At 43.7% G+C, this 27,991-nt stretch overlaps 1 protein-coding gene across 1 annotated transcript in view; it reads left to right on the top strand.

Annotated features, from left to right (window-relative positions):
- Positions 1 to 27,991, top strand: part of LOC126481411 (transient receptor potential channel pyrexia-like) — a 202,319-nt gene that overhangs the window by 108,203 nt on the left and 66,125 nt on the right. Inside the window, exon 6 of the mRNA XM_050105187.1 lies at positions 20,840 to 21,205. Coding sequence (XP_049961144.1) covers positions 20,840 to 21,205 — 366 coding nt within the window. The remainder of the gene's footprint in view (positions 1 to 20,839; positions 21,206 to 27,991) is intronic.

The following is a 27,991-nucleotide window of genomic DNA, read 5'->3' as shown; positions in this document are numbered from 1 at the left end:
TATTGAAGAAGTGGCACATAGTCTGAAAAATAGTCACGGCTCTGCCTACGAAATAATCCACAACAGACTTTGGTTTCATGAAGTCTGTGCAAGATGGGTAACAAAACAACTCACAAAGTTGCATGAACAAACACGCTTGGACATCTGCAAAAAACATTTGGATCGGTATGGTAACGAAGGGGACAACTTCTTAGACAGGATCATTACTGGTGACGAAACATGGATCCATCATTACGTGCCGGAGAGTAAACGGCAGAATACGGAATGGAAACATCCAGATTCGCCGTCAGGAAAAAGTTCAAGACCCAACCGTCCACAGGAAAACTGATGCTTACGGTTTTTTGGGAAGTACATGGTCCAGTACTGGAACTTTACAGGGAAAGGGGGCACAACAATGAACAGTGTACGTTACAGTGAAACGCTTACTGCCACGCTAAGGCCTGCAAATCGAAGCAAATGCCGAGGATTGCTTTCAAAAGGTGTTGTGTTGTTGCACGAAAATGGCCTTACGCATACTGCTGCCCACACTGCTGAAACGCTCCAGAAACTCAAATTTGAAGTACTGGATCATCCTCCATATAATCTCGATCTTTCCCCTTCGACTATCACTTGTTTGGTCCCCTCAAACAGGCATTAGGGGCCGTCAAAAAAATGGCTCTGAGCACTATGGGACTCAACTGCTGAGGTCATTAGTTCCCTAGAACTTAGAGCTAGTTAAACCTAACTAACCTAAGGACATCACAAACATCCATGCCCGAGGCAGGATTCGAACCTGCGACCGTAGCGGTCTTGCGGTTCCAGACTGCAGCGCCTTTAACCGCACGGCCACTTCGGCCGGCTAGGGGGCCGTCGATTTGCCTCGGACGAAGCAGTGAGAAAAGCGGTGCATTCCTGGCTCGCAGCTCAACCGAGAACCTTCAAATGAGGGTATCAGGAAGCTTGTACAACGATGGCCCAAGTGCACTGAAACGCAAGTAGACTATGTCGAAAAATGATTATAAAAATTTTTTATAACTGCTTTACGGATAATAATTTCATAGTCAGTAATTCCAGCCTGTACGCCCTCTTCCGCCCCCCAAAAAAGCTCCTAACGTTAAAAGAGACGTTACTAGTAATACACAGAGAGACAGTATGACCGGAACAGCGAAACAAGTATCCATGGGACGATCCTTAATCTATCTTAACTTTAAATCAAAGAACTTTACAAGTGGTGGGCGGACAAATACGTTGGATTACGTCTGATAAAAAATAAGACTAGTAAACCATCACTGTCCGCGTCTTCAGCTGAGTGGTTTCCGTGAATTGTTGCCTTGTGGAGGACCCGGCTTCAATTCCCGGTACTGCTGGGAGGTTTTCGTTGCTGGGAGGACTGAAAAGAGGTTCACTCAGCCTCCTGATGCCAATCTAGGAGATATTGATTGAGAAATAGCAGCTTCAGGATCTGCAATACCGACAAAGGTCTGAAGAGCTGTGCTAAGCCCGTCCGAAGCCAGAACGGCGAAACTAAACCCTAATTCAGCTTCACTAATTCGGAGTTCTTATGTCACGTGGTTGTTGCTCGTTTCTCTCGGCAAATAGCACTGATCGCTTTTCCCATTTTCTGCAAGAATGCAATATTTTAAACCAATGCAAATTTTACGAATAAAAATTATTCCTTAAAAAAAAAAAAAAAAAAAAAAAAAAAATCGTTGATTTAGAAATGGCTAAGGCTAAATGACATTTCGTTTTTCTACTCGGTTATTAGTAAAAAAATTTAAAAAATATTATAGCCGAAACCAAACAAGTATCGAAAAATAGCGGTTATTGAGAACTAAAGTACCGGTATCATCCGTGCGTAGCACTAGAGGGAAGCCTAGTACCGACGTGTGAGCGCACCGCCGTCATAGACATTTCTGCTCTGTTGACCGTGGAGCTAAAACAACAGAGAACATTCCTAATTGCCTGGTGTGTTCTTTCTATCACTGAAAACTGCTCGGTCAAATTTATTCTTCCTCCATTTTCCAGTTTATGCATCTACCTACACTGGGACGCATTTTCGACCATATGTCCATATGACCCTTTTTTGCTCTTTTATCCTCCCAGGAATCGTTTCCCGCAGTTTGTTCCCATTTAGTAAGATCGCCCTGCGGTCCCTCTACTTATTCTTTCCACCTTTCAGCTTTCCGTTCTTTGCTTCGTACTAGCTTCCTGTCTGCATTCTTGATACTCGTACAGCCGCTTCTCTTTTCTCCAAAGGTCTCTCTAATTTTCCTACAGGTAGCAACTATCGTTCCCCTACTTGTGCATTCTTCTACAGACTTGCATTGGTTCTCCAGCCATTGCCGATCAGCTGTTTTACACTTACTGTCAATCACATTTTTTGGATTCTCTTTGGCCTGCTTCATCTGCTGCATTTTCATATTTTCTCCTTTAGCCAATTAGATTTAGTTGCATTATTGACCCGCCAGGTTAGCCGAGAGCGCTAATGCGCTGCTTCCTGGACTCGGGTAGGCGCGCCAGCCCTGGGTCGAATCCGCCCAGCAGATTAACGACAAGGGACGGTGTGCCGGCCAGCCTAGATGTGATTTTTACGCGGTTCTCCACATCCCCCTAAATGAATACTGGGCTGGTCCCCACGTCCCGCCTCAATTACACGACTTGCGGACATCTCAAGATGTTCGCACTGTCCATGGATTACACTAGACGCAGACAGCTGGGGTACACTAAATCTGTCCCAGGGGTACGGGATGGCGGCAGGAAGGGCATCTGGCCACCCCTTAACATTAACCTTGCCAAATCCGTACCTAACCATGCCGACCCTGCGACCAGCGGGATAAAGGCATAAGCAAAAGAAAGATTCAATTGCATTACTGCAGGATTTCTATTATGCTTTGTCTTAATGCCTATATGGCCCTCTGCTGCTTTCACTATTTCGTCTCCAAGGCTAACCAATCATCATACCTTGTCAATACGACAACAGAAAGAGAAACTCCTGGAATGAGGCAAGGTAAAACAACATTTACAACAAGTAAACCAGAAATCCGACCGCTATATGGAATGTCGGGTTTTGTGTGTTTCTGAGAATGCTGCTGATTTCCAGATTAAACTTCTGTGCTGGAAAAATGCAATGCAGCGCACAAGACGCAACTCCCCCGCAGCTGGCGCAGCAACGGCGAACGGCTATCAGCGCGCTGATCGCTTTCAGAAATAGCGCGTCCAGTCACTGGGCCTCTCTCCCACATGCTTGTGTGCGGTTTCAATCAGGCTAGAAGTGCCACATTAAACTTCCAAATAACTCGCCTTACACAACTGGTGAAGAGTCATACGTAACCAATGCCGGAAGATTGTGGATGTGCCACGTCATTCAGCCACTAGTATAACAGCTTTCATCAGTAAGTCTTACACAGTTATAACAAGGAAACGCATTAATAACAATATATGTCTCTAAAACTGCCGTTTTTATATAACTGGATTGGTCAATTCCGAGAAGTGTCGTGCCACAAGAACTAACTTTTAACAGGTGACAATAAAAACTTCTTACAGAGAATTGACGGTTATCCACTCACTTCTTGCAGTAAATGAGAATTCTACAATGAATAAAAACATTTTTATCCAGATTCCAGGGCCGGTGCCTGGGTGCAAATGCCCTCTTGCGTCCCTCTGTGGACTCCTATGGCTGTAACACAAATAAATATGGACTAGCCTGTCAAGAAGGATGGGCTGCAGATGAAGAACGACTACAAGCAAGCCATTCTCTTCTGTTAAACTTTGGGGTGAAAGTACCAAACGGATCGTATGAGCTCTTTCATGATGTTCCTCCGACATCAGGGTCCCTACGTTGCAAAAATTGCAGGTGAATTTGTCTGGAATATGTTAACAGTCTTACTTTTAGCACCATAGATAGCGGTCATATTTTCTCTCTCTCTCTCTCTCTCTCTCTCTCTCTCTCTCTCTCACACACACACACACACACACACACACACACACACACAGAGAGAGAGAGAGAGAGAGAGAGAGAGAGAGAGAGAGAGAGAGAGAGAGAGAGAGAGTTACCTACGTATGTCTTCAGTAAACATGCTTTCAACAGCATAGATTTTCGATCTCAGTCCGCTCTAGTTTTATCTTCAGGCAGCCAGCAATCACATCAGTGAAATGGTTTAGCCATCTCTTAAACTCAAAATTCCTTGTTTACAGGAAAGCCCATTAGAAACCACCGGAGACCAGAAGAAGTAACCACACACTGATTTCAGGACAAGGGAACGCAAAGCAGACTCCCAATTCGTGTTTACAAAACAGTAGCTGATCAAAAGTCTCTGGGCTCTCCTATGCAATGCGATCCCACCAGTGTAAAAGAAGGCGAGGAATACTGTGTTGTCAGTAGAGGAGCAGCAACAGCAGAATGGATCGGTCAGCAGAGCTCAGTGACTTGGAACGTGGGCTGGTCATAGGATGTCACCTGAGTGACAAATCCATTAGGGACATTTCAACTCTCCTAAAGCACTCCACTTTTGGTGATGCGATTCGCAAGTCGAAACTCGAAGGAACAACCACAGCTAAACCAAGAGTAGGCGGACCTCATTTACTGACGGACTGGGACAGCCAAGCATTGCAGAGGGTGGTTGTAAAAAAATTGCATGAAATCAGCGGAAGGAATCAATCGTGAGATCCAAAGTGCTATGCCTAGTCCAGTTTGCAGAATGACTGTGCATAGGAAACAAAGGAATGGGGCACTATGGCCGAGCAGCTCCTCATGCACAACACATTTCTGTAGTCAGTGCTAAGTGACACCTATGGTGGTTTTAAGCGGCGACTCCACTATACAGATGATGACTGGAAATGATTGATCCAGACTGATGACTCACGCTATACCCCTTAGCTATCCCACAGAAGCGTTTGGGTATGGCGAATACCTGGAGAACGTTACTTGACATCATTTGTAGTGTCAACAGTGATGTAGAGAGGAGATGTTACGGTTTGGGGGTTAAGCTGTGGTTCCCTTACTGCCCTTCAGAAAATGCTATATGTATATGGATATGAACACTTTTTACAGCATTGTGTACTTTATACAGTAGAGGGACAGTTTGCAGACGATACTTGTTTGAATCTGCATGACAGTGCCACCTGTCATAAAGCAGCATCTGTGAAGCAACGGTTTGTGAACAATAACATTCCTGAAAATGACTGGCTTGCCCAGAGTAACAACTTGAACCCAACGAAACATTTTTGGGATGAGCTGGAACATCGACTTCACTCCAGATCCCAGTCTCCAGCGTCACCACCTTCTCTGGTTTCGACTCCTGATGAAGAACAGACTGACGTTCAGCCATAGACATTCAATGGGATTGTCCCCAGCATAATTAAACCGTCGTTAAGGCGAAGGGTGGACACTAATTGTTGTGTACAGCTTCGTACACAACGGTAAGGAGAGGTGGGCTACTGAGCGGTGCGGCAACTGCCGTCGTAGGAAAGATGCGCAGGAGCAGAAATGATTGGCGAACAAGTTAAGACAACAAACCGAAGATTTACTTAACTTTATGTCTCCAAGCATACAAAGACTCATTACAAATAAAAGGCAAGAATTGGAGTCCAGCTCATACAATAGCAACTAGGATGAGGCTTACTGTACTAAGCACAACCGATGGTGTCGTAGCGACGAAGCTCCAAGTGCAAGTGGGCTGAGTGGCTGCCGGCGGCCAGGGAGTGTCTCCCGACAGTACGCACTTGGCTGTTTTGACGTTTGGCTGCCGGAAGTTACGTGACTGTCCCTTCAGTAAACACTTGGCTGCGAGGACGGTTTTCATACAGTTGCACCCGTGAAGACTGAAGGAATGAGTTAAGCTTGAAGTAATTTCTATCTTATGTTTTAGTCCTTCATGTTCAATAAACAGAATAGTGTAAAAGTTCCGCAGTAGACCCATATTGAAATTTACGTAATTCATATATGTGCGTACAGATACGCCGAAATATTCAGTCGATTAGTGTCGTTTTTTTTTCTGTGGATCTTAGTTGTTATAACGAAATGTGCGTTAATTATGGAAAATAAATGTGGTTAAAAAGTTAACACAAGGCTATACTGCTCTTAAGTTTGCTACCTCGGTTTATTTCGCATTCACATGTAGGGTGACCAAACCGGGGAATATCAAGTATTTTTAATATTTTGGACGACGAAAAGCGGCTTTTAAGTAGCCATAGTATAGTTCCAGCCCTGTTGAGAACCTGCACAAGGAATGCTGTATGGTGAAAAAAGATCATGACTACACCTGAACAGAGTCATAATTTGTACAACTCTATAAAACGTCATTAGCTTCCAGCAAAACAAAAAAAAACTTCCCTAAACATAACAACTTGACAGCTGAAAAGCTTTAAAGTGTTTACTCTGAGCTTAGATATAACGTAATGGATAATGCTACATGGCCCAAAAATACTGTGATGTATCGTTTTTTTATTCCAGGGAGTCGCCAATATTCCTGTGAAATAATCTTTTCTGTGACAAACAGAAAGAAGAATTAAGTGTAAACGGATCACATACTGCTCAGAAAGTTACTCCCATAATCCCAAGCAGTCCCTGTGTCTTGGAACTAAACTTAAAGTGTTATCACTCTTTATAGAAGTGAAGCCAATTTTACTGTGTCTGTGTAAACATTGGTTATCAGCACAATAAACATCAACATGAATGGCCTCTTCGAACAGGATGCCTCGTCACGTGAGACCAACTTCCGGCCAGTAAACGTCAAAACAGCCAAGTGCGTACTGTCGGGAGACACTCCCCAGAGGGCGGCCATCCTACAATGCGGTGGCAGAGGGCGTTCATAGACCAACGCCACCGGAGGCGTGGCTTAGTGGGCGCACACCACTGGATACGACAGAACCCGCACGACTGCCATTAGAGTCGGACGGAAACTTGCAATCCCACTGCCAACTTTTCTGTTGACAATGTTGACTGGAATACTCTCTTTCAAATTTTAAAGGTGGCAGGGGTAACATATAGGGAGCGAAAGGCTATTTACAATTAGTACAGAAACCAGATGCCAGTTATAACAGTCGAGGGGGCATGAAAGGGAAGCAGTGGTTGGGAAGGGAGTGAGACAGGGTTGTAGCCTCTCCCCAATGTTATTCAATCTGTATATTGAGAAAGCAGCAAAGGAAACAAAAGAAAAATTTGGAGTAGGTATTAAAATCCAGGGAGAAGAAACAAAAAGTTTGAGGTTCGCCGATGACATTGTAATTCTGTCAGAGACGGCAAAGGACTTGGAAGAGCAGTTGAACGGAATGGACAGTGTCTTGAAAGGAGGATATAAGATGAACATCAACAAAAGCAAAACGAGGATACTGGAATGTAGTCGAATTAAGTCGGGTGATGCTGAGGGAATTAGATTAGGAAATGAGACACTTAAAGTAGTAAAGGAGTTTTGCTATTTGGGGAGCAAAATAACTGATGGTGGTCGAAGTAGAGAGGATATAAAATGTAGACTGGCAATGGCAAGGAAAGCGTTTCTGAAGAAGAGAAATTTGTTAACATCGAATATAGATTTAAGTGTCAGGAAGTCGTTTCTGAAAGTATTTGTATGGAGTGTAGCCATGTATGGAAGTGAAACATGGACGATAAATAGTTTGGACAAGAAGAGAATAGAAGCTTTTGAAATGTGGTGCTACAGAAGAATGCTGAAGATAAGGTGGGTAGATCGCGTAACTAATGAGGAGGTATTGAATAGGATTGGGGAGAAGAGAAGTTTGTGGCACAACTTGACTAGAAGAAGGGATCGGTTGGTAGGATATGTTCTGAGGCATCAAGGGATCACCAAGTTAGCATTGGAGGGCAGCGTGGAGGGTAAAAATCGTAGAGGGAGACCAAGAGATGGATACACTAAGCAGATTCAGAAGGATGTAGGCTGCAGTAGGTACTGGGAGATGAAGGAGCTTCCACAGGATAGAGTAGCATGGAGAGCTGCATCAAACCAATCTCAGGACTGAAGACCACAACAACAACAACAACAACAACAACAACGCGATACCACAACTAATAAGTGTCTGGATACTTTTGATTATACACTGTCTGTGGCAGACAGAAGGGGGAAATGATACCACATCCCCTCGACGACATGCGCCAAGTAGCCCGTCAACCAGGCCGCAGAAAGTACGGTGTTTTCAAAGTTACGATCCCTTTTTCTTGGTTCATTCCTCATGTTTTTTCTCAATTTTTGCGACCAACTTGTTTCGTTTACAGGTAGAAACTACATGAAATCTTTAGAATTTGGTAATTTTACGTAACATGTGAATTATTTAGTTCTATGTCCTCCCGATTTACTATCGAGAAAGGTAGCAATGTCTCCATAAATATTAGTTTGCGGGAAAAATGGTACATAACTTCTTGATTTCTTTTCTCATTATCCGTACGTCACCTGATTTTCCGAACACGTAGAAGAAATCACGCTGGATATTGATGCCTAGCGAATGGTATGAGTTGCAATTTTTGGATTTTAGAACATAACGCTGTTATCTACGATAAAGTGTCAACGGATACAAATCTTAGTGATATCCTGTCTTATCTTGACAAAAAAAAATGTGGGTGTGTCACGCACTAGCAACTACCTTTTGATATAGAATTACGTAAAGTTTTGGGGTTGACGAAACGTAAATATGTAGCAGCGTTTGACTACAATTAAGAACTAGCATCTCGAGTAACTCATCTCATACAGTCTGCGGAGGCTGCAACACGTGTAGTGTAACCATTACATAGATTCAGTGAGCCAAGCAAGGCAACCTTCAATTTACTATATGCATGTTGAGAAATGTAGATTATTTATGCAAGAAACCATCTATAATTTCATTTAACTCAGACTAGAGTACTGCTCAAGAGTGGGCGGTCCATATCAAGTCGTGTCAACAGAGTAATAAAGACCTTGTACAAGAAAAGCAGTGTTAATGGTCACAGACCTGTTTAACTGATATGGCAGGAACCCCGAAAAATTTCAAATGGCAGACTCTCAAAGGAAAGTAAGCGGTATCCTGAGAAAACCTCCTGGAATATTCCGTTGTTCCCTTTGTGTCGCCGGCCAGTGTGGCCGAGCGGTTCTAGGCGCTTCAGCCTGGAACCGCGCGACCGCTACGGTCGCAGGTTTGAATCCTGCCTCGGGCATGGAAGTGTATGATGTCCTTAGGTTAGTTAGGTTTAAGTAGGTCTAAATTCTAGGGGACTGATGACCTCAGATGTTAAGTCCCATAGTGCTCAGAACCATTTGAACCCTTTGTGTCTCAGCCATGGAGACCACGAAAGCAAATTTATAGCGATAACAGCATGCACATGGGCATTTACGCAAGAATTATCATCATGCATCACTCGAGAAGGCAAAAGGAAGAAATTTCCATAAGTTACAATAAATCGGTCGTCCTAGCAAATTTTATGTACTGATTTCCAAAGTATAAATGTAGTTACAGATGTGTGTATTGAAGATGATACTCCCTTTGCAGTGCATACCTAGAAACCCAGTTAACGCTGAGGCAGGCATCAGTGATTATAAGGCTGTGATAGCAACAATGACTACAGTTTTTACAAGAAATGTTAAGAAAGATAGGAAGATATTTTTGCGTAGCACGAATGACAGTACAAAAACTGCGGAGTATATGAGTAACCAGCATCAAATATTCAGTCATATGGACGACGCTGTAGAGTACAAATGGAAAAAAATTCATAAGCGTCGTTCAGTGTGCTTCAGACAAGTATGTTCCGAGCAATTTCTTAAGGGATGGGAAAGACCCACCGTGGCTTAATAGACATGTTAGAAAACTGCTCCATAAACAAAGAGAGCGTCATCTCAGATGCAAGAGAACCCAGTTGGCAACTGGGTGCTGAACGAAGCGAAAGGAGCGTACGGAGAGCAGTGAGAGAAGTGTTCAATGACTTTGAAAGTGGAATTTGACAATCGATCTGAGTAAAAACCCTAAGAGATTTTGCTCTTACGTAAAATCAGTAAGCGAATCGAAATCATCTATTCATTTACTCTGAGACCATAATGGCACCGAAACGGAAGATAACAGAGAGACGGACGAAATACTGAATTCGTTCTTCCGAAATTGCTTCACCGCGGAAGATTGTAACATAGTTACTCCTGTCACTCATAATATGAACGTCTAAATGGCAGATATTGGGATAGCCGATCGCTTAGTAGGACAAGATGAGATACCCTTAAGATTTTACAAAGGTTATGCAAGAGAACTTGCTCCCCTTCTAGTAGTAATTTATAAGATCGCGTGAACAACGAAGGGTACCTAGCGACTTGATGAACGCGCAGGTCATCCCTGTTTTTAAAAACAGCCGCAGGACACATGCACACAATTATACACCTATATCGTTGACGTCAATCTGTTGTATAATTATGGAATAGGTTTTATGTTCAAGATTTATGACGTTTTTGGAAAACGAAACTCTCCTATATAAAAATCATCATGGATTCCGGAAACAGAATTCTTGCGAAACTCAACTCCCACTGTTCCCCCATGAGATGCACAGCGCTGTAGATAACGGCGCTCAGGTTGATGCAGTGTTCCTAGGCTTCACGAACGCATTTAACACCCTCCCGCAACGCTGCTGGGTGAAAAAATATGAGCTTATCGAGTATCGGACCAGATTTGTGAATGGATTCCACACTTTCTTGCAGACAGAACTCAACAAGTCGCTCACAACGAAACAAAATCTACAGATGTAAAGGTAATTTCCCGAGTACACCATGGAAGTGTGACAGGACCGTTACTGAATAGGTTCAAAAATGGTTCAAATGGCTCTGAGCACTATGGGACTTAACATCTGTGGTCATCAGTCCCCTAGAACTTAGAACTACTTTAACCTAACTAACCTAAGGACAGCACACAACACCCAGTCATCACGAGGCAGAGAAAATCCCTGACTCCGCCGGGAATCGAACCCGGGAACCCGGGCGCGGGAAGTGAGAACGCTACCGCACGACCACGAGCTGCGGACGTTACTGAATACAAAGTATATAAATGATTTAGTAGAAGGCTTCGGATGCTCTTTAAGACTGTTCGCACATGACGCGGTTGTCTGTGGTAAAGTAGCAACGTCAGAAGACTGTATCGATTTGCATCATGAACTGCAGAGGATTGATGAAAGGTGCAGCCTTTGGCAGTTGACCGTGAACGTAAATGAATGAATGAACGAAAATGAATGATTGAAAACATTAGGAAAAGAAAGCCACAACAGTACACTACAATGTTGAACACAGTATCTACCGTACAATATTTAGGAATAACTATCCCGGGTGATCTCATGTGGAATGACCACATAAAAGAAATGTACGAAATGCAGACGCCAGATGGATAGTCATAGGAAGAATCTTAAGGAAATGTAACTCATCCACGAAGGAAGAGGCTTATAAGGCACTTGTTCGACCGATTCATGATATTGTTTATCAATATGGGATTCTTACCAGGTAAGACTGATAGAAGAGAGACAGAAAATCCAACGAAGAGCGGCGCGTTTCGTCACGGGATCGTTTAGTCGGTGCGAGAGCGTTACAGGGATGCTGAACAAACTCCAGTGGCAGACGTTACAAGAGAGGCACTGCCCATCATGGAGACGTTTTCTATTGAAATTTCAAGAAGGCAATTTCCGGGAATAGTCGGACAACGTATTACTTCCTCCCACATACATCTTGTGTAATGACCACGACGAGAAAATTAGAGCCAATACAGAGGCAATCATTCTTTCCACGAGTCATTCTCGAATGGAACAGGGTAGAGGGATGAGTCAGTGGTGCCAGAAGTACCCTCCGCCGCACCATTAAGTGGCTTGCGGAGTATGATACAGATGTAGGTCGCCCCTATACTCGCCGTCGATGGTCATCCGGGTAGTGCAGAATCGTGATTCATTGTTAACACAATACGATCCATTCGTTAAAGGCCCATACTTGCCGGCCACAGCAAACGTGGGCATTTGTGTGTTAGTGTTTACAGTAGGCTCCGCATGGGACGGTTATTCCCTACTGTGGCTGCTGCTAGTTTCCGGCGAATGGTGCGGGACGACTCAGAATGTCGCAGGGAGTCCATTACTTTGTATCGAATGTGAACGGCTCACAATGTGCTTGGCGTACACTGCGTCAATTATTCCTTGTGGTGACGAGACGTACTCGACTGGAACCTTGACAACGAGTTCGCTTGCCGTCATGTTCCCATGCAGTCCAATATTGAGCCACTGTCACATTTGAATACCCCACGTATCTGCCCCATTCGACCAACTAGTCGAATGGAGACCAACAATAAAGCCCCTTTCAACCTCTGTTACGTGCTGATAACAATCTCGCTCGAGTATGCAGCATCCGTGTCCTTCACAATGATCATCCAACATCTGATGCTGCTATGCCCCTTACATACCCTACTAGGCCAGGAACAAAACTAAACGGGAAAAACACTAATTCATTCTGGTGGCCATTCTACCTGTCACAGAGAATCATTCAATTACACACCCATTAATGATGTGTTCGTCTATGAAGTTACATTATATCCGACCATGTCTTTCGCTGATTCAGTTTTTTCGTCAGGCAGAGAACTTATTTGCAGTTACTTACAATTTAGTGTAATAGTTAGACTTTATGTTAATGATAAGCAATTTTCTTCCCTTTTCTCCAATGACCACTCTTTCGCGCATAATACCAAGAAAGAGTTTCATCAACCTGTCTGTGTCCCATTTTAGCTTTATGCATTTTTTAATATCTCTTGAGGAATTTTCTCCTATTATCTCGCACAGACTTACATATTTCAATATTTCTGACGCTACATATATGAATTCCCTGTTTCTAAACTAAAGTCCATAGGCGCCCCCTTCACCTTTAATCCTTCCTCCTGTTACTATTCTGTTCTCACTTACCCTTCATTTTTGTCACCAACATTTTAATATGTTCACACTGTACTGAAATAATAAAAATAAGAAACAAGGTCAACATCAAGATCATTGCAGCTCGGTTGAGAATGCGAAAATAAACTGCCTCGATTCCTCAGCAGAAATATTTCAAACATTTCGACTTTCAGAAAATTTCCATTACAAGCATACAAATCTGTTGTTTCTGGTCGAGGACAAAATTGCACTTTACACAAAGCAATCAAGTTTATTAATAAAATGTTTTTCTGCCAACATGGTGAGAGATGCGAATAATAACCACCGGGGAGGAGATGGGGAAGCGAGGGAAGGGTATGGGCAGAGAGATAACCGAAGGAGGCGATGGTCAGAGGGAGTGGAAGGAGCAGATGGCAGTGGGGAAGAAAAGGACATGGACTAAGAGATGGAGGAGGAGGAGATTTGTGCAATATATGTGTTAAACACATATTTATTACATCGACTCACAGACTCTGGAAGTCATACGACAGATTGCATGTGTACATACTGCATGCATCTGGAGTTGGTCCCACGTAATGCAAAATGGTACTGTTCATGACTGAAAACAAAATTATTGTAACTGAAAGCAAAATATGCATTTCAGTAATATTGGCAACTCAATTTTATGACACACGATAGAGGCCACAAACGTCTTAACGCAGGAACTGAAAAAAAGGCCATGCTCGTATGAGAATCAGACTACTTCAAATGGTCAAATGTATCTGAGCACTATGGGACTTAACATCTGAGGTCATCAGCCCCCTTGACTTAGAACTACTTAAACCTAGCTAAGCTAAGGACATCACACACATCCATGCCCGAGGCAGAGTTCAAACTTGCGACCATAGCAGCAGCGCGGTTCCGGACTCCAGACTGCTTCCCCAGATGTGAAAGTGCCCACAGTGAGGGCATGACGATTCATAACACCTAACAGGGTATGATACGATGACGTAAACACAGTTACCCTCTTCATGCATAAAAGTAGCAAATATTGACACACAACGATTATACACTAATACCATCAACGACTTACGCAATAAACGGTTCCAGAAAAATTATTTTGTATTCCTTACAGCTTAAGGACTCATCACTTATTACAGTGAGGGTTGTTTTCCGTCCAGCTTACATAGTATACACGTTCGCTTATGTACATTACCGTCCAGTGTTTTCAAAGTAAAAGCATCACTGCCACAGCAAGGCACGTGAGCGCAGCGGTTGAATTTCGGTATGGGATCGCGAAGCTGAGCAGAAGCCTGTGACTTTGTAGGCTTTCCCGGTGCAATAAGTCTTGAAAGTCTCTTCGGGTTTGCTGCTGGATCCAAAACTCAACTCGATTCGATATTTCGGCGATCCAGCTGGTCGCCATCTTCAGGAGAATGCTGCTTCTGCTTTGATACTAGTAGGTTTCTCTTGGCCAGGAATGCCCTTTTGCCAATGCTAGTCCCGCTGAGAACTGACGCCACACTGCAAATCATCGTGTCCTATATAAGCCACTGTACAGTGCACGGCGCATGCGCCGCCCATCACGGTTGCTACCCTCCGAGACTGGGAGGTGGTGCCGCCCTTAGTAGAACATAGTCGGCAACGATATATCGCACTCAGGGACGCACCGAAGAACGTTCTGTTTTGATGCGGGATAGTACAGGATTCCATGTCCTGCTAAGAGGAAATCCATTGTCTCTGTTAATTAAATTATACGCCAGCATAATTTCAACTGCCTCTTTATAAAGACACTGTTCCAAAAACCGGAAGTGCTGCCAACCTACACAGTATCGTCAAGTTTCATACGGTGTCCCTTATTTTAACAGTGTTCTGCTACTGCCAATTTTTCCAGCTGTTGTAGCCTCGTATGACGGTGATGTTCCACACACCTGTCACGAACTGTACGAATCGGACGGCCGATGTCAGCCTTCTCACATTGAGATCATCTTTCACAGAGCCGAGTAGTGCTCTGATCTTAGAAGGTGGACGGAACATACTCTTAATGTTAAAATTCCTTAAAATACTCCCAATCATAAACGATATGCCTCCACCATAATTTAGAAAGGCCACCGATCTATCTTCCTCTTCATGCACCTCCAGTGATTGGTCAAACTCCATAGCCTGCTTCTCTGAGTAGCCATTTTCCTTAAAAACAGCCATCAAATGCGCAAGTTCTTGGGTTAAGCTGTCCCCGTTGGAAGTGGCATATGCTCTGCGTACCAAACCCATAAGGACGCCACTACATCTACATCTACATTTATACTCCGCAAGCCACCCAACGGTGTGTGGCGGAGGGCACTTGACGTGCCAGTGTCATTACCTCCCTTTCCTGTTCCAGTCGCGTATGGTTCGCGGGAAGAACGACTGTCTGAAAGCCTCCGTGCGCGCTCTAACCTCTCTAATTTTACATTCGTGATCTCCTCGGGAGGTATAAGTAGGGGGAAGCAATATATTCGATACCTCATCCAGAAACGCACCCTCTCGAAACCTGGCGAGCAAGCTACACCGCGATGCCTCTCTTGCAGAGTCTGCCACGGTTACCAAATAACCCTGTGACGAAACGCGCCGCTCTTCTTTGGATCTTCTCTATCTCCTCCGTCAACCCGATCTGGTACAGATCCCACACTGATGAGCAATACTCAAGTATAGGTCGAACGAGTGTTTTTTAGGCCACCTCCTTTGTTGATGGACTACATTTTCTAAGGACTTTCCCAATGAATCTCAACCTGATACCCGCCTTACCAACAATTAATTTTATATGATCATTCCACTTCAAATTGTTCCGCACGCATACTCCCAGATATTTTACAGAAGTAACTGCTGCCAGTGTTTGTTCCGCTATCATATAATCATACAATAAAGGATCCTGCTTTCTATGTATTCGCAATACATTACATTTGTCTATGTTAAGGGTCAGTTGCCACTCCCTGCACCAAGTGCCTATCCGCTGCAGATCTTCCTGCATTTCGCTACAATTTTCTAATGCTGCAACTTCTCTGTATACTACAGCATCATCCGCGAAAAGCCGCATGGAACTTCCGACACTATCGACACTGCGTTGGTGTGGTGGATGGCAAATCATAGAATGCAGATAACGATCTGTGTGCGTCGGCTTTCGGTGAACACTATGTCCCAAAGTACCATCTGGTTTTTTATAAGCCATAACACCTAAAAATGGAAGCATCCCATCACTTTCAACCACCATGGTAAATTTAATGCGGGGGATGAAGACTATTGAAGTAGTCCAAATATCTATTGAGAACATCACGTCCATGTGGCCAGACGAAAAAGGTATCATCCCCATATCTCCAGAAGCACGTTGGTTGCAAAGCCGAAGTCTTCCGTGCCATATCCTGGAAGTCCTCCATAAATAAATTGGCGACTATGGGCGATAAAGGACTACCCATAGCCACGCCAACATTCTGTTACAAATGTTTCCGTTAAAAAAATACGTGGATGTCAGCATATGACGACAACGCTTCACTAACTCTTCATCCAGTTTTTCACTAATCAAACTAAGGGACTCTTCTACAGGGACTTTTGTTAACAGAGATACCACATCAAAAATCACCAATAGATATGAAGGACTCAGTCTAAAAGATTTCAATCGTCGAATAAAATCCACTGAATTGGAGATATGGTGTCCACACTTGACATCATATGAACTGAGAACAGGTTATAAGTGGGTGCACCCAAATTACTAACAATAAGGCGTAGAGGAACCCCTGCCTTCTGCAGCTTAGGCGGACCATACAATCTAGGCACAACGGCAGCACCAGGATGAAGTTTCTTACGTAAATCTTCGAACATCAAACTCTTTTTCAGCAGTGTAAGTGTCTTGCGCTTAATCCTTTCTGTGGGGGTCACTAGATTGTCTTCTGTGCGCTGGATCATCGAGTACACACCAACATCGGAACTTAACACTCCAATCACTACACAGGACATCATCATCACACTCCACACTAAATGCAACACTGCCCGTGGCCACGACCGCATTACCGACCGCCACTCAAACACTGCCCTCCCTCCTTCCTTGCAGTCCTTGCCGCCCTCTATAACGTAATCCTTGCCACTGACTTCTTCCCCAATCTATGGAAAACCTCCCATATCCTGATGTTCCTCCCCCCCCCCCCCCCCGCCCCCTATATATGTCTTACCTCTGTGTTCAGCAAGCTCTTAGAATCCATCCTTACCCAACGCATCCATCACCACCTCCACCAACAGCACCTCCTCCTCCCCCCCAACACCCAATGTGGCTTTCGACCTTCCTTCCCTTCCAATGACCAACTCCTATACCTCACCCATCTCCTGTCCCTCCAGCTTAGGTCCCGTCACTCTGCCATTTTTGTATCCCTAGACCTCGAAAAGGCTAAGCCATGTCTCCGCAATGTCCTTTCTTCTGAGTGTGCTAGTTCTGCAAGGTTCGCAGGAGAGCTTCTGTGATGTTTGGAAGGTAGGAGACGAGTTACTGGCGGAATTAAAACTGTGACGACGGGTCGTGAGTTGTGCTTGGGTAGCTCAGTTGGCAGACCACCTGCCCGCGAAAGGCAAAGGTCCCGAGTTCGAGTCTCGGTCCGGCACACAGTTTTAAGCTGCCAGGAAGTTTCACGTCGTGAAAGTGTTCAACCGACTCCAGTGATACAAGCTGCAACAGAAACATTCAGCACCATTGAACTGTTTTCATATTTTTCAGATCTTTGAGATATAGGAATAAACTCCTGTTTTCAGAAACATCTATACTTCTCTTGTTGCAATGTTTTGCTAAAACATAGCAGAATTTACAGAAATTCATTTAACACTGTAATGCAGTTGAAATTGCGGAGGACTCCAAAAACATTGTGTTATTAAACTAGCAAGACATATAAGTATTTTACGAAAAAATCCGTTCTCGGTATAAAAATAAACTTGTAGTTTCTTCACTTACACTGCAAAACTCACAGCAATTCTCGATTCACGATCTATTTATCTCCCTTAAGAAATTACGTTATCCCATTGAAAAATCTCTACTTACTTGCATATCATTTATTAATTATGAGGCAAAATACTCCCCTCTTTGTGTGCAATCATTTGCCAAAATCTTGTTTGGATATCTCAAATAGTTTATGAAACAAACGGGAAATTACGAATATTTCACTGCCCCATTATTGTCTTCACGTGCAAGTGGAACCGAGTACTCTACATATAATCTTCTCTCTCGAGAATGAGACGTACATCTCCTCCTAAGAGTAAATAATAATTCAATATGTTAGCTACATTTTGTACCCAGCAATGCATGAACTAACATGCACCAAACGCAAATTCATAGAATGCCCTATTTTTCATTCCAAACTATTCGAATATCATGCTGTGGGTTGCTTAATTTCGAAGTATCACAATAACAATGATCATTGACTCAATAACAGGCATTTCTTCATGAAGTTGACAAATGGGACTATGAGATGCGAGAGAATAAAGTTTTTAACAAAACAGTTTCTTTAAAATCGTCTGAAAAAGATTACAGAGAGCAGTCATGTGCACGATATGCCGATTTGTCTCACAGGTTAACCTGTGTTGTCTGTGAGATCCCGCCTTCCAGGGTTCGACATTCGTTGGCGAAAGGTCTCCCGACTGGCCAATGTAGGTAGCATTTAGAGAACCCTACAGGGGAAATAACACCAGGGCTGCCATGCGAAGCTCCCTGAAGGGGAAACAGGCAGGCAGGCAGGCAGGCAGGCAGGCAGGCAGGCCGGCCGGCCTTGCTTGGAAGCTGTCGCACGAACAAGCAAGTGACACAGTGAATTTTACTCCGTAACGGACTGGCTTTAGCACTCGAAAGTGTCACCAGGGCCTCTGATGGCCAGAGCGATATTCCAGCACGCTGACCAGGCTCAATCTGTTAATACGCTGGCAACTGACACGCTTTTAGTGACATCTTTTCGAAAGGATGTTGAGTTCTCTCGGTTATGTTTTAATGTATTCGCATGCAGTTACAAGTAAAGAGCACCACATGATATGTAGTGAGTGACGAAATGGCTCCAACACAATTCCTTAAGGTGAAAAACGGAGATCCTGGCAAGGAACGCTAGTTTTGAATGCGAGACGTTCCAGGGATACACAGCCGACCAAAACTGAGAGGAAAATTGGTAAAGGAAACGAAATAGGGCAGGGAAAGACGTTCTTGGTACAACGGCGGCGATTGGAGGGTAGCCAGCCATTCCTGATGACGATACCTAAACCCCTGGTCTTTTGTGAGGAATGGAAGGGAAGGGAAAACGAAGCTTTTTGTTTATTTTTATTTATTTTGTTTAGTCATCAGTATTCTAACTGGTTTGATGTTGCCTGTCACGAATTCCTCTCTTGGATCAATCTTCTCATCTCAAACTAGCAGTTGTACTCTACGTCCTCAATTATTGGCTGGATGTAACACAATCTCTGCCTTCCTCTACAGCTCCCTCTAGTATCAACGAAACTGTTCCCTGATGTCCTTCCTATCATCCTCTCCCTTCTTCTTGTCACTGTTTTCCATATATTCCTTTCCTCGCCCATTCTGTGGAGTAACTCGTCATTCCTTACTTATCTGTACACTTAATTATCAACATTCTTCTCTAGCACCAAATTTCAAATGCTTCTCTTCTGTTCTGTTGCCCACAGTCCAAGTCTCACTGCCAAACAATCCTGTGTTCCAAACGCACATTTTCAGAAATTTCTTCCTCAAATTAAGACCTAAGTTTTGATACTAGTAGATTTCTCTTGGCCACGAATGCCCTTTTGACAATGCTAGTCTGCTTTTTATGTTCTCCTTCCTCCTCCGTCATGTATTATTTTGCTGCAGAATTTCTTAACTTCCTCTACTTCGTGATCACCAATCCCGATGATAAGTTTCTCGCTGTTTTTATATGAATACAGAAAATGAGACTGAGGGTCATTCTACGAAAAGTCGCTGACTGGAGGCCGAGGAAACGCGCCAGAACCGCGCCACTGGGATCACCCGAACAGTCATCCTCAGAGCATGACGGTCACATGCCAGAGGCCAGCGACCCATTACAGCCAAGTACAGGTATAGTGTTTGCTTACTGAACCGGAGCTGTACAAAGGACCTGGTTGGTACACGTGGCAGCAGAAGTACTCCTCACGCTGGCAAAAGCAATGCAACGCAGTCTCTTATTTCCGACCTAGTTTAGCCTAGTCTGAGAGCATCGGGCATTTTTATTCATTTATGTAGTCAAATCCTTATGAAGTTATATAGACTAAATATTATCTGTTTTAGGTCTCAGTTGCAGTTTTGTGCATAACTCCCCGAAAACCACTAAGAAAGATGTTGAATTAGCGTTAAATCTAGGTCTGGTGCCGATGACAAAAGGTGATACTAGACAAGGGGCAGATGATGGTTATCGTAGAACAGTCTCAAGGTCAGTGTTATTCCCAACAGATAACCACGAAGCATTACACTAGTTTAATTCGTTAATTCATTAAGCCATTGACTAAGTAATATTCTTCCTCAAAGTCGACCCTGTATTTACTATTTATATTTACGAAAATGAGCATATTTTGCCATATACTTTTCTCAAAATTATATATTTTTGTGGTACGAATTCTTTAAAAATCTATCCTTGGTATTTATTGAAGTGATGAGGAGTGATGATAATACTGTTTTAGAAGTTTTTGTTAGTGTGGTATACACGAAAAAAATACAGGGATGTGCAACGCCACTATATACTCGTATTTCTCACATTCGTAACGTGTATCACTTTCTTTCTTCATTGCTTGCTTGCTTCGCACACTACACAATTTTTGGAGGGTGTTTTCTTCGTAGTAACACGAAGATGGAGCTATAGCTGCTCGGCCTGCCTCACAGCCGGCAATGTAATAACGCACTTGAAACCTACAGCCTGCTGCGAGCCGACTTTAAAAATCAATGTGTTAATTTGGTGAGTGCTGCAAATCGCAGACTATGAGCAGCAGAAACTGTCTGCTCGATCTGTGGGAAGCTTTTGGTAGAGTCGGGGGACATTGCAGGTGTCGCGGTCACTGGAGTGCGTGCGGCTGCTGGTGGGGGCAGGTGCGTCGGTGAACCGCGCAGACAAGTTCGGCTACACGCCGCTGCACCTGGCGGCGCTCAACGAGTTCTCGGCGTGCGCGGCGCTGCTGCTGGAGCGCGGCGCCGACGTGACTGCGCGCACGCGCGGCGGCGTCTCGGCGCTGTCCTTCCTGGTGCGGCGCGTGCCCGACGTCATCCCCGCGCTCGTCACGCAGCTCGACGGCGCCGTCACGCTGCACGACCACGAGCTCGGCGACGTCGACTGCGAGCTCAGGCTCGACTTCCGCGTGCTCGTGCCCAACGCCGAGCGCGGCGAGTCCGGCCTACTGCTCGCCTTCATCGAGGTACACCCGGCCACAGGGCCGTACTTCCTACCACATCCCACCAATAACTGCCATTTCACGAGAGGAGCGCTCGTTCAGTGCAACATCGCTGCACAGGTTCTGCGCCCTTCTACACTCCCATTAAAATAACTTTGTGACTGACGTGTAGTGACTATTGGCAAGGGCCGGCGTCAGTCAATCACAGCTGTTCATCGGGCTCGACGATCTCGCCCTGCTGCTGTTCTGCGGGCTCAAGGAACAGCCTCGGCAGGCGACGCAGGTTGCACGAGATAGGAGGCCCGGGCAAACTATCGATGGAATGAGCGCTTGGCATGTTGTGCACGAGCAGGCAGTTTTCATCACCACTACTGACACTTGTCAGTCACAACGTTATTTTCACATACAGAGTACCTTATTTGTCTTCCCCACAGAGCAGCAGCAGATGATTTCACCTCGTCCTACATTGGTAATTTACCCCAGATAATGAAAAGTGTGATATTATCCACTTGAGTGCTAAAAGGAATCCATTAAACTACGGTTACATGATAAATCAGTCGAATCTATAGGCTGTACATTCAACTCAATACCTAGGAATTACAGTTACGAACAACTTAATTTGGAAAGAACACACAGAAAATGTTGTAGGGAGGCGAATCAAAGACTGCGTTTTATTAGCAGAATACTTAGGAGATGAAGAGATCTACTAAAGGGACTCCCTACACTATGCCTGTCTGTCCTCTTTTGGAGTACTGCTATGCGGTCTGGGATCCTTACCAGACAGGATTAACGAAGTGCATCGAGAAAGTTCAAAAATGAACAACACGTTTTGTACTATCGACAAAAAGGGGAGAGACTGTCACTCATGTGCTACAGGATTTGGGGTGGAGATCATTAAGACAAGTGTTTTCGTTGCGGTGAAATCTCACGAAATTTCAGTCACCAACTTTCTCGTCCGAATGCGAAAATATTTTGTTGACGCCGACCTACATAGGGAACTATAGTCATCAATAAAATAAGGGAAATCACAGCTCGCAAGGAAAGGTATAGGTGTTCGTTTTTTCCGTGTTCTGTTCGAGATTGGAATAATAGTGTGGTTGTGAAGGTGGTTCCATGAACCCTCTGTCAAGCACTTATGTGTGATTTGCAGAGTATCAATCTAGACGCTGATGTAGATGTCCTGTTCGTTTGTTAGCCATGTAGCTCAAAGGGAGCAAGGCACTTCACACTGACTGTAACCTCACAAATGATTTCATTTTTTTATGCATAAATATTGGAGGATAGGACACAGTACACCACATCTGGTGCTGCAAGAGGTGGTCTTTAACACACGGTCACAGTCCCAATCATACAGTGTATCCCTGCGTTACATGTTTGATGTTTCGGCTACGAATATGTAGTACCATTATTACTTTCACCGCAGTTCGTTGTCTAGTATTTTTTCATGTAGAGTGCATGAATGGATTGAGATTACAGCTTAAGAGGGATGTGGGCGTCCGAGTGTGTCAGGAAATTTGTTTAAAGGCATGTCACTCGCCGGAGTTTACTGCATCAGCTCCTACTACTAAGGAATACAGGAAAACAGAAACAGCAGGAGGCAGCCGCAATCAGACTGAGGAGCTTGTTGCCCGGGAAGATGAGCAGGACAAGACGTCTGGTCGGGACGAGAGCTGGCAGACAAGAGAGCGACCGCGTAGTGCCGGAGCGCCCTGGTCAACCGGCTCGGCGTCCCCCATGTCACCGTTCCCAGCCCTTTAATTGGCTGGTAGAGGGTACTTTAGACGCGTCCCCCTGTCAGCAAATAGCGTCCTCTGTCAGCAGTACCCGACTGGGCGTGGGTTGGTGCAGCATCTAGAAACATTCCATGTCGCACCAGCCCTGTTCCAGCCACAGCTCGACTGTAAGACGCGGATAACTACGCCGGAAATCCAAAGAAAGAAAAAATTAACATTTTAAAGTTCCAGTAATTCTTTCAATAAATCTTTCTTCTCAATCTGATTGCTCGCCATGTACACCAGCGGGTACGAATTATAAGAAGGCCGTGAGAACTGACGTTATCAGCTGAGAATGAATTGCCGGAAATACAACTATCGAACAAACCGTGAGCATTTCATACGTGCGTGTTCATCCACAATTCTTAACCCAACAACTTTTCAGTGTCAAAAATTCTTCTTGTAATGCTTTCAAGTTTCATAATATGAAACCAACCTTATATATCTCACGGTGTAAGGCATCCACTAATTATATTATTAATCAGTTACGTATGAGATATATGCAATGTGTAGAATGAGTCTCTTGCTTGTGAGGCGATGTCAGTAATTTATAGCTGTCCTAGCAATTAGGTATGGAACTTGAACCACGCACGTTTGTAGCCTATATACCAAATCCGTTTCGAAGATACCAAATCCGTTTCAAAGAAACACAACTTTCTTGAATTCTTGGTAACAGCCAAGTCCCTTCTAATTGATTCTTAATCATACTACATTTGTAACGTAAACAGGTTCCTTACTGGTCTCGCCCGTGTAGAAATTATTAGTGTTTCGTTTCACAAGTGGATTTCACGTCGTCAGTTTTATTCTTAATTAAGTCATTCAGGATATATGTATGTTGGGAGGCTTGCGTGCCTCAGCGATACAGATAGCCGCACCATAGGTGCAACCACAACGGAGGGGTATCTGTTGAGAGGCCAGACAAACGTGTGGTTCCTGAAGAGGGGCAGCAGCCTTTTCAGTAGTTGCAGGGGCAACAGTCTGGATGATTGATCTCGCCTTGTAACATTAACCAAAACGGCCCTGCTGTGCTGGTACTGCGAATGGCTGGAAAAAAGTGGGGAAATTACAGCCGTAATTTTTCCCGAGGACACACAGCTTTACTGTATGGTTAAAAGATGACGTCGTCTTCTTGGAGAAAATATTCCGGAGGTAAAATAGTCCCCCATTCGACTACTCAGGAGGACGTCGTTATCAGGAGAAAGAAAACTGGCGTTCTACGTATCGGAGCGTGGAATGTCAGATCCGTTCAAATGGTTCAAATGGCTCTGAGCACTATGGGACTCAACTGCTGAGGTCATTAGTCCCCTAGAACTTAGAACTAGTTAAACCTAACTAACCTAAGGACATCACAAACATCCATGCCCGAGGCAGGATTCGAACCTGCGACCGTAGCAGTCTTGCGGCTCCAGACTGCAGCGCCTGTAACCGCACGGCCACTTCGGCCGGCTGTCAGATCCGTTAATCGGGCAGGTAGATTAGAAAATTTAAAAAGGGAAATGGATAGGTTAAAGTTAGATATAGTTAGAATTACTGAATTTCGGTGGCAGGAGGAACAAGACTTCTCGTTAGGTGAATGCAGGGTTATAAATACAAAATCAAATATGGGTAATGCAAGAGTAGGTTTAACAACGAATTAAAAATATATATATATATGAGTGAGGGTAAGCTACTACGAACAGCATAGTGACCGCGTTACTGTAGCCAAGATAGAATCAAAGCCCACGCCTACCACAGTAGTACAAATTTATATGCCAACTAGCTCCGCAGATGACGAACAGATTGATGAAATGTATGATGAGATAAAAGCAATTACTCAGATTACACACACACACACACACACACACACACACACACACACACACACACACACCTCATCGTTTCAGTTGGGTTCAAATGCATGAGGATCCGACAATACAACTACATCGATCGACAGCCATTGATTTACATGGTAAAGAAGAAAAATCGTAATGGAAAAGCCTTAGAGACAAACAGAACTTAAAAGTTTTGCCATCGAATGATCCAGCCAAAGTCTGATGAAAGACAGTTCCACTTAGGCTTGGTATCATTACATTAATTTCCTAAAATAAATGCTATCCCTAAGAGCTATGCAAAGTTCTTCCGGAGTGGAGATAGGATCGATCTAACGTATATCATTATTTGCATCTTGTGGTACTACAGTTTCCCAGAACTGCAACAGCACAATTTTAAAAACGAACATTTTGTGTATTTCTAACTTTAGACATGGAAACATCTATAAATGTTATTGGGTTTTGGCATTTGCCATTTTCTTCTCCCACTGCAAAGCAATTAATTGAATTATTCTAGTCTGTCCACAGCCATGCCTCATCTTACATTACTTTATTCTCTTCTTCTAGTTCTAAATACGAAATGTACATTCCACTTACTGCAGGGTGCGAATACAAATAACTGCTTGCCTTTCATAATGTAAAGTGTGGCCTGTTGTAAAACTATAGCGGATGCCGTCGTGTGCTAGTACTGACGCCTAATACAGAATCACCTCAATAGGTGGCGCTGCCACGCAGCTGCTGGTAAGACTGAGAGATCGTAAACTGGATAAACATAGCCACTGAAACTTTTAAATGTACTGCACATAAAACATTAATAACATGGAATTACTACGAGCAACACCTGTGCAATAACTTATCCTAAAAAAATTTGAAGGCGGTAAATTTAAAATGAGAAAACAGGGTGTATAATACAATACACAGATGCAGTATCTAAAAAGATTTTACGTATCATATACCACTAGAACGAGACCATTAAAAACACAGGACCTTAATTTCAGATGAAGAGGCCACCCTATAAGACGCAATACTGCGTGATTCGGAGCTAGAACTTCTACCTAACAAGAAAACTATACAAATAGAATTATTACGCTAAAATACACACCAACGTGGAAGACGGACGGCTGTGTGGAGACAAGCACAGAGATTTCCATACCCTCTGTCTTCTCCACTATCTGATCAAAATACACTGTCCCCCATATCTCTCCTCGACCTTAACGCTACTGTCTGAACAACATGGCAGAAACACCCGTTCCTACGAAAGCAAAATCCTCTTTGTCCCACTTCATCGTTCAGCCACTTTCTCGAAGTCCTTCTCAGTAGCAGGAGCCCCACGCTCGAATAAGCTCCCGCAATATAATAGAGAATGCCGTTTTATTTATTTACATTGTTTAGACTCATAGAGGAGCACATAAACCAAATTATGACCTGTGGTTGTTATTTTTCTTGTTCTTCCAGAATTATTTCATCCTCTCGCAGTGCTTAGCTCGAAGTCATCTGACCACTTTCTTCTAAGTACCTTGGGTTTGTCTTCTAATGAAATTTCCCAGCTGTAGACCTTATGTCTGAAGACGTTTCGACCTTCAATGTCTGTCGGTGAGATTTTATCATTTTTTTAGATCAACTTGGACCGGTTTTATCCAAACTGTTGTCGTTTTCAGGACGTCAAAATTTTCTTTGTTAGTCTCAAGATATGTCTGTAGAATTTCAGTCGTCGTTTGCGGAAATCGGTTTCGATGTTGGAATATTTTTCTGTGGTTGTGTGTGATTGTAGACCGTATTCTTCGTCTGTAAGTTTTGGGACAAGGATTTTTCGGATGATTTTTGTTTCAGTCTTTTTGATATTTTCGAGGTCTCTTTTGTAATTAAGGTTTACAGTCTCGCTGGCATAGAGTATTTCAGGTTTGATAACAGTCGTGTAGTGTAGAGCTTTTGTGTTGATGTTTATGCATTTTCTACTGTAGATGCTCGCAACTTTCCCATATCCTTTCCGAATTTTGAGTTCCCGTGTTTTTTATGCTAACCTTTCTGTACCTGTAGGCTCGATAATTTCTCCTAAGTGCTTGAAGTGGTTAACCTTGTTTACTATGCCGTGTTTTGTAGGCATGAATTCGGTTTTAGAAAAAGAAAATTGCAGTCCAACTTTCTCGGCACATTCTTTGAGGACTTCAATCTGATGAATTGCTGTTTGTTCATCACAGGACATGTCCGCGAGGTCATCAGCAAGGATAGGCATGTGACGTCGATGTTATCTTTTTCTTTTCATAGCCTTATGGGTCTTCAGATGTTTCGATTTTTCACTTCTTGTTCCCATTCTTTGATGACTTTGTCTAAAACGATGTTGAAAAGTAGTGGGGAGAGGCTATCGCCCTGCCGGACGCCAGTCTTAATGGAAAAAGGTTGTAGAGTTTTCTGTTGAATTTGACTTTGGAAGTTGGGTCTGTTAGGGATTGTTGGATGAGACGTTGCGTTTTAGGATCCAGATTGTATTGAATATATTAAACAGGAACTGTCGGTCGATGGAGTCGTAAGCTTTCGTGAAGTCGACAAATGTGCAGATGGTTGGGACACTTAATGTATCTCGAATTTTCAGCGTAGACTTCATGTTGAAAATTTGTTCGACGTCTGATATGCGTGGTCTAAAGCCTGTTTGATAATCATTTATCACGGATTCGAGTTGTTCTTGTGCGTGTTGTAAGAGGCAAGCGGAGAGGACTTTGTAAGGAACGGAAAGGAGGGAGACTCCTCTGTAGTTATTCACATCAGATTTGTCTCATTTTTTATGAAATAGGTGAATGAGTGCGCATTATTACTAGTATTATTAGTGGTAGTGGTAGCAGCAGCAGCAATGGTAGAAGTACTGCCAGTATTAACTTTATTAATTCACAGTCAGTGCTATAACCTCACGTCACTACAGACACTGAAATTATTTCAATAAATTTTGGAAATTTGTGGTAAGGTCTTACGGGACCAAACTGCTGAGGTCATCGGTCCCTAAGCCTACATACTACGTAATCTAACTTAAACTAACTGTGGACAACACATACCCAAGCCCGAGGGAGGACTCGAACCTCCGATGGGGGGAGCCGCACAGACCGTGACAAGGAGCCCTCGACCGCGCGGCATCATTTTAATGTTATCTGTTTATATTAAAATTGTTATTCTCTACATCCCCCCCCCCTCACCATGAACCATGGACCTTGCCGTTGGTGGGTAGGCTTGCGTGAATCAGC

The sequence above is a fragment of the Schistocerca serialis genome, chromosome 1 (assembly GCF_023864345.2).
Source record: "Schistocerca serialis cubense isolate TAMUIC-IGC-003099 chromosome 1, iqSchSeri2.2, whole genome shotgun sequence".
Classification (NCBI taxonomy): Eukaryota; Metazoa; Arthropoda; class Insecta; order Orthoptera; family Acrididae; genus Schistocerca; species Schistocerca serialis.
Note: the sequence above shows the minus strand (reverse complement) of the source record. Positions and strands in the feature narration are given on the sequence as shown.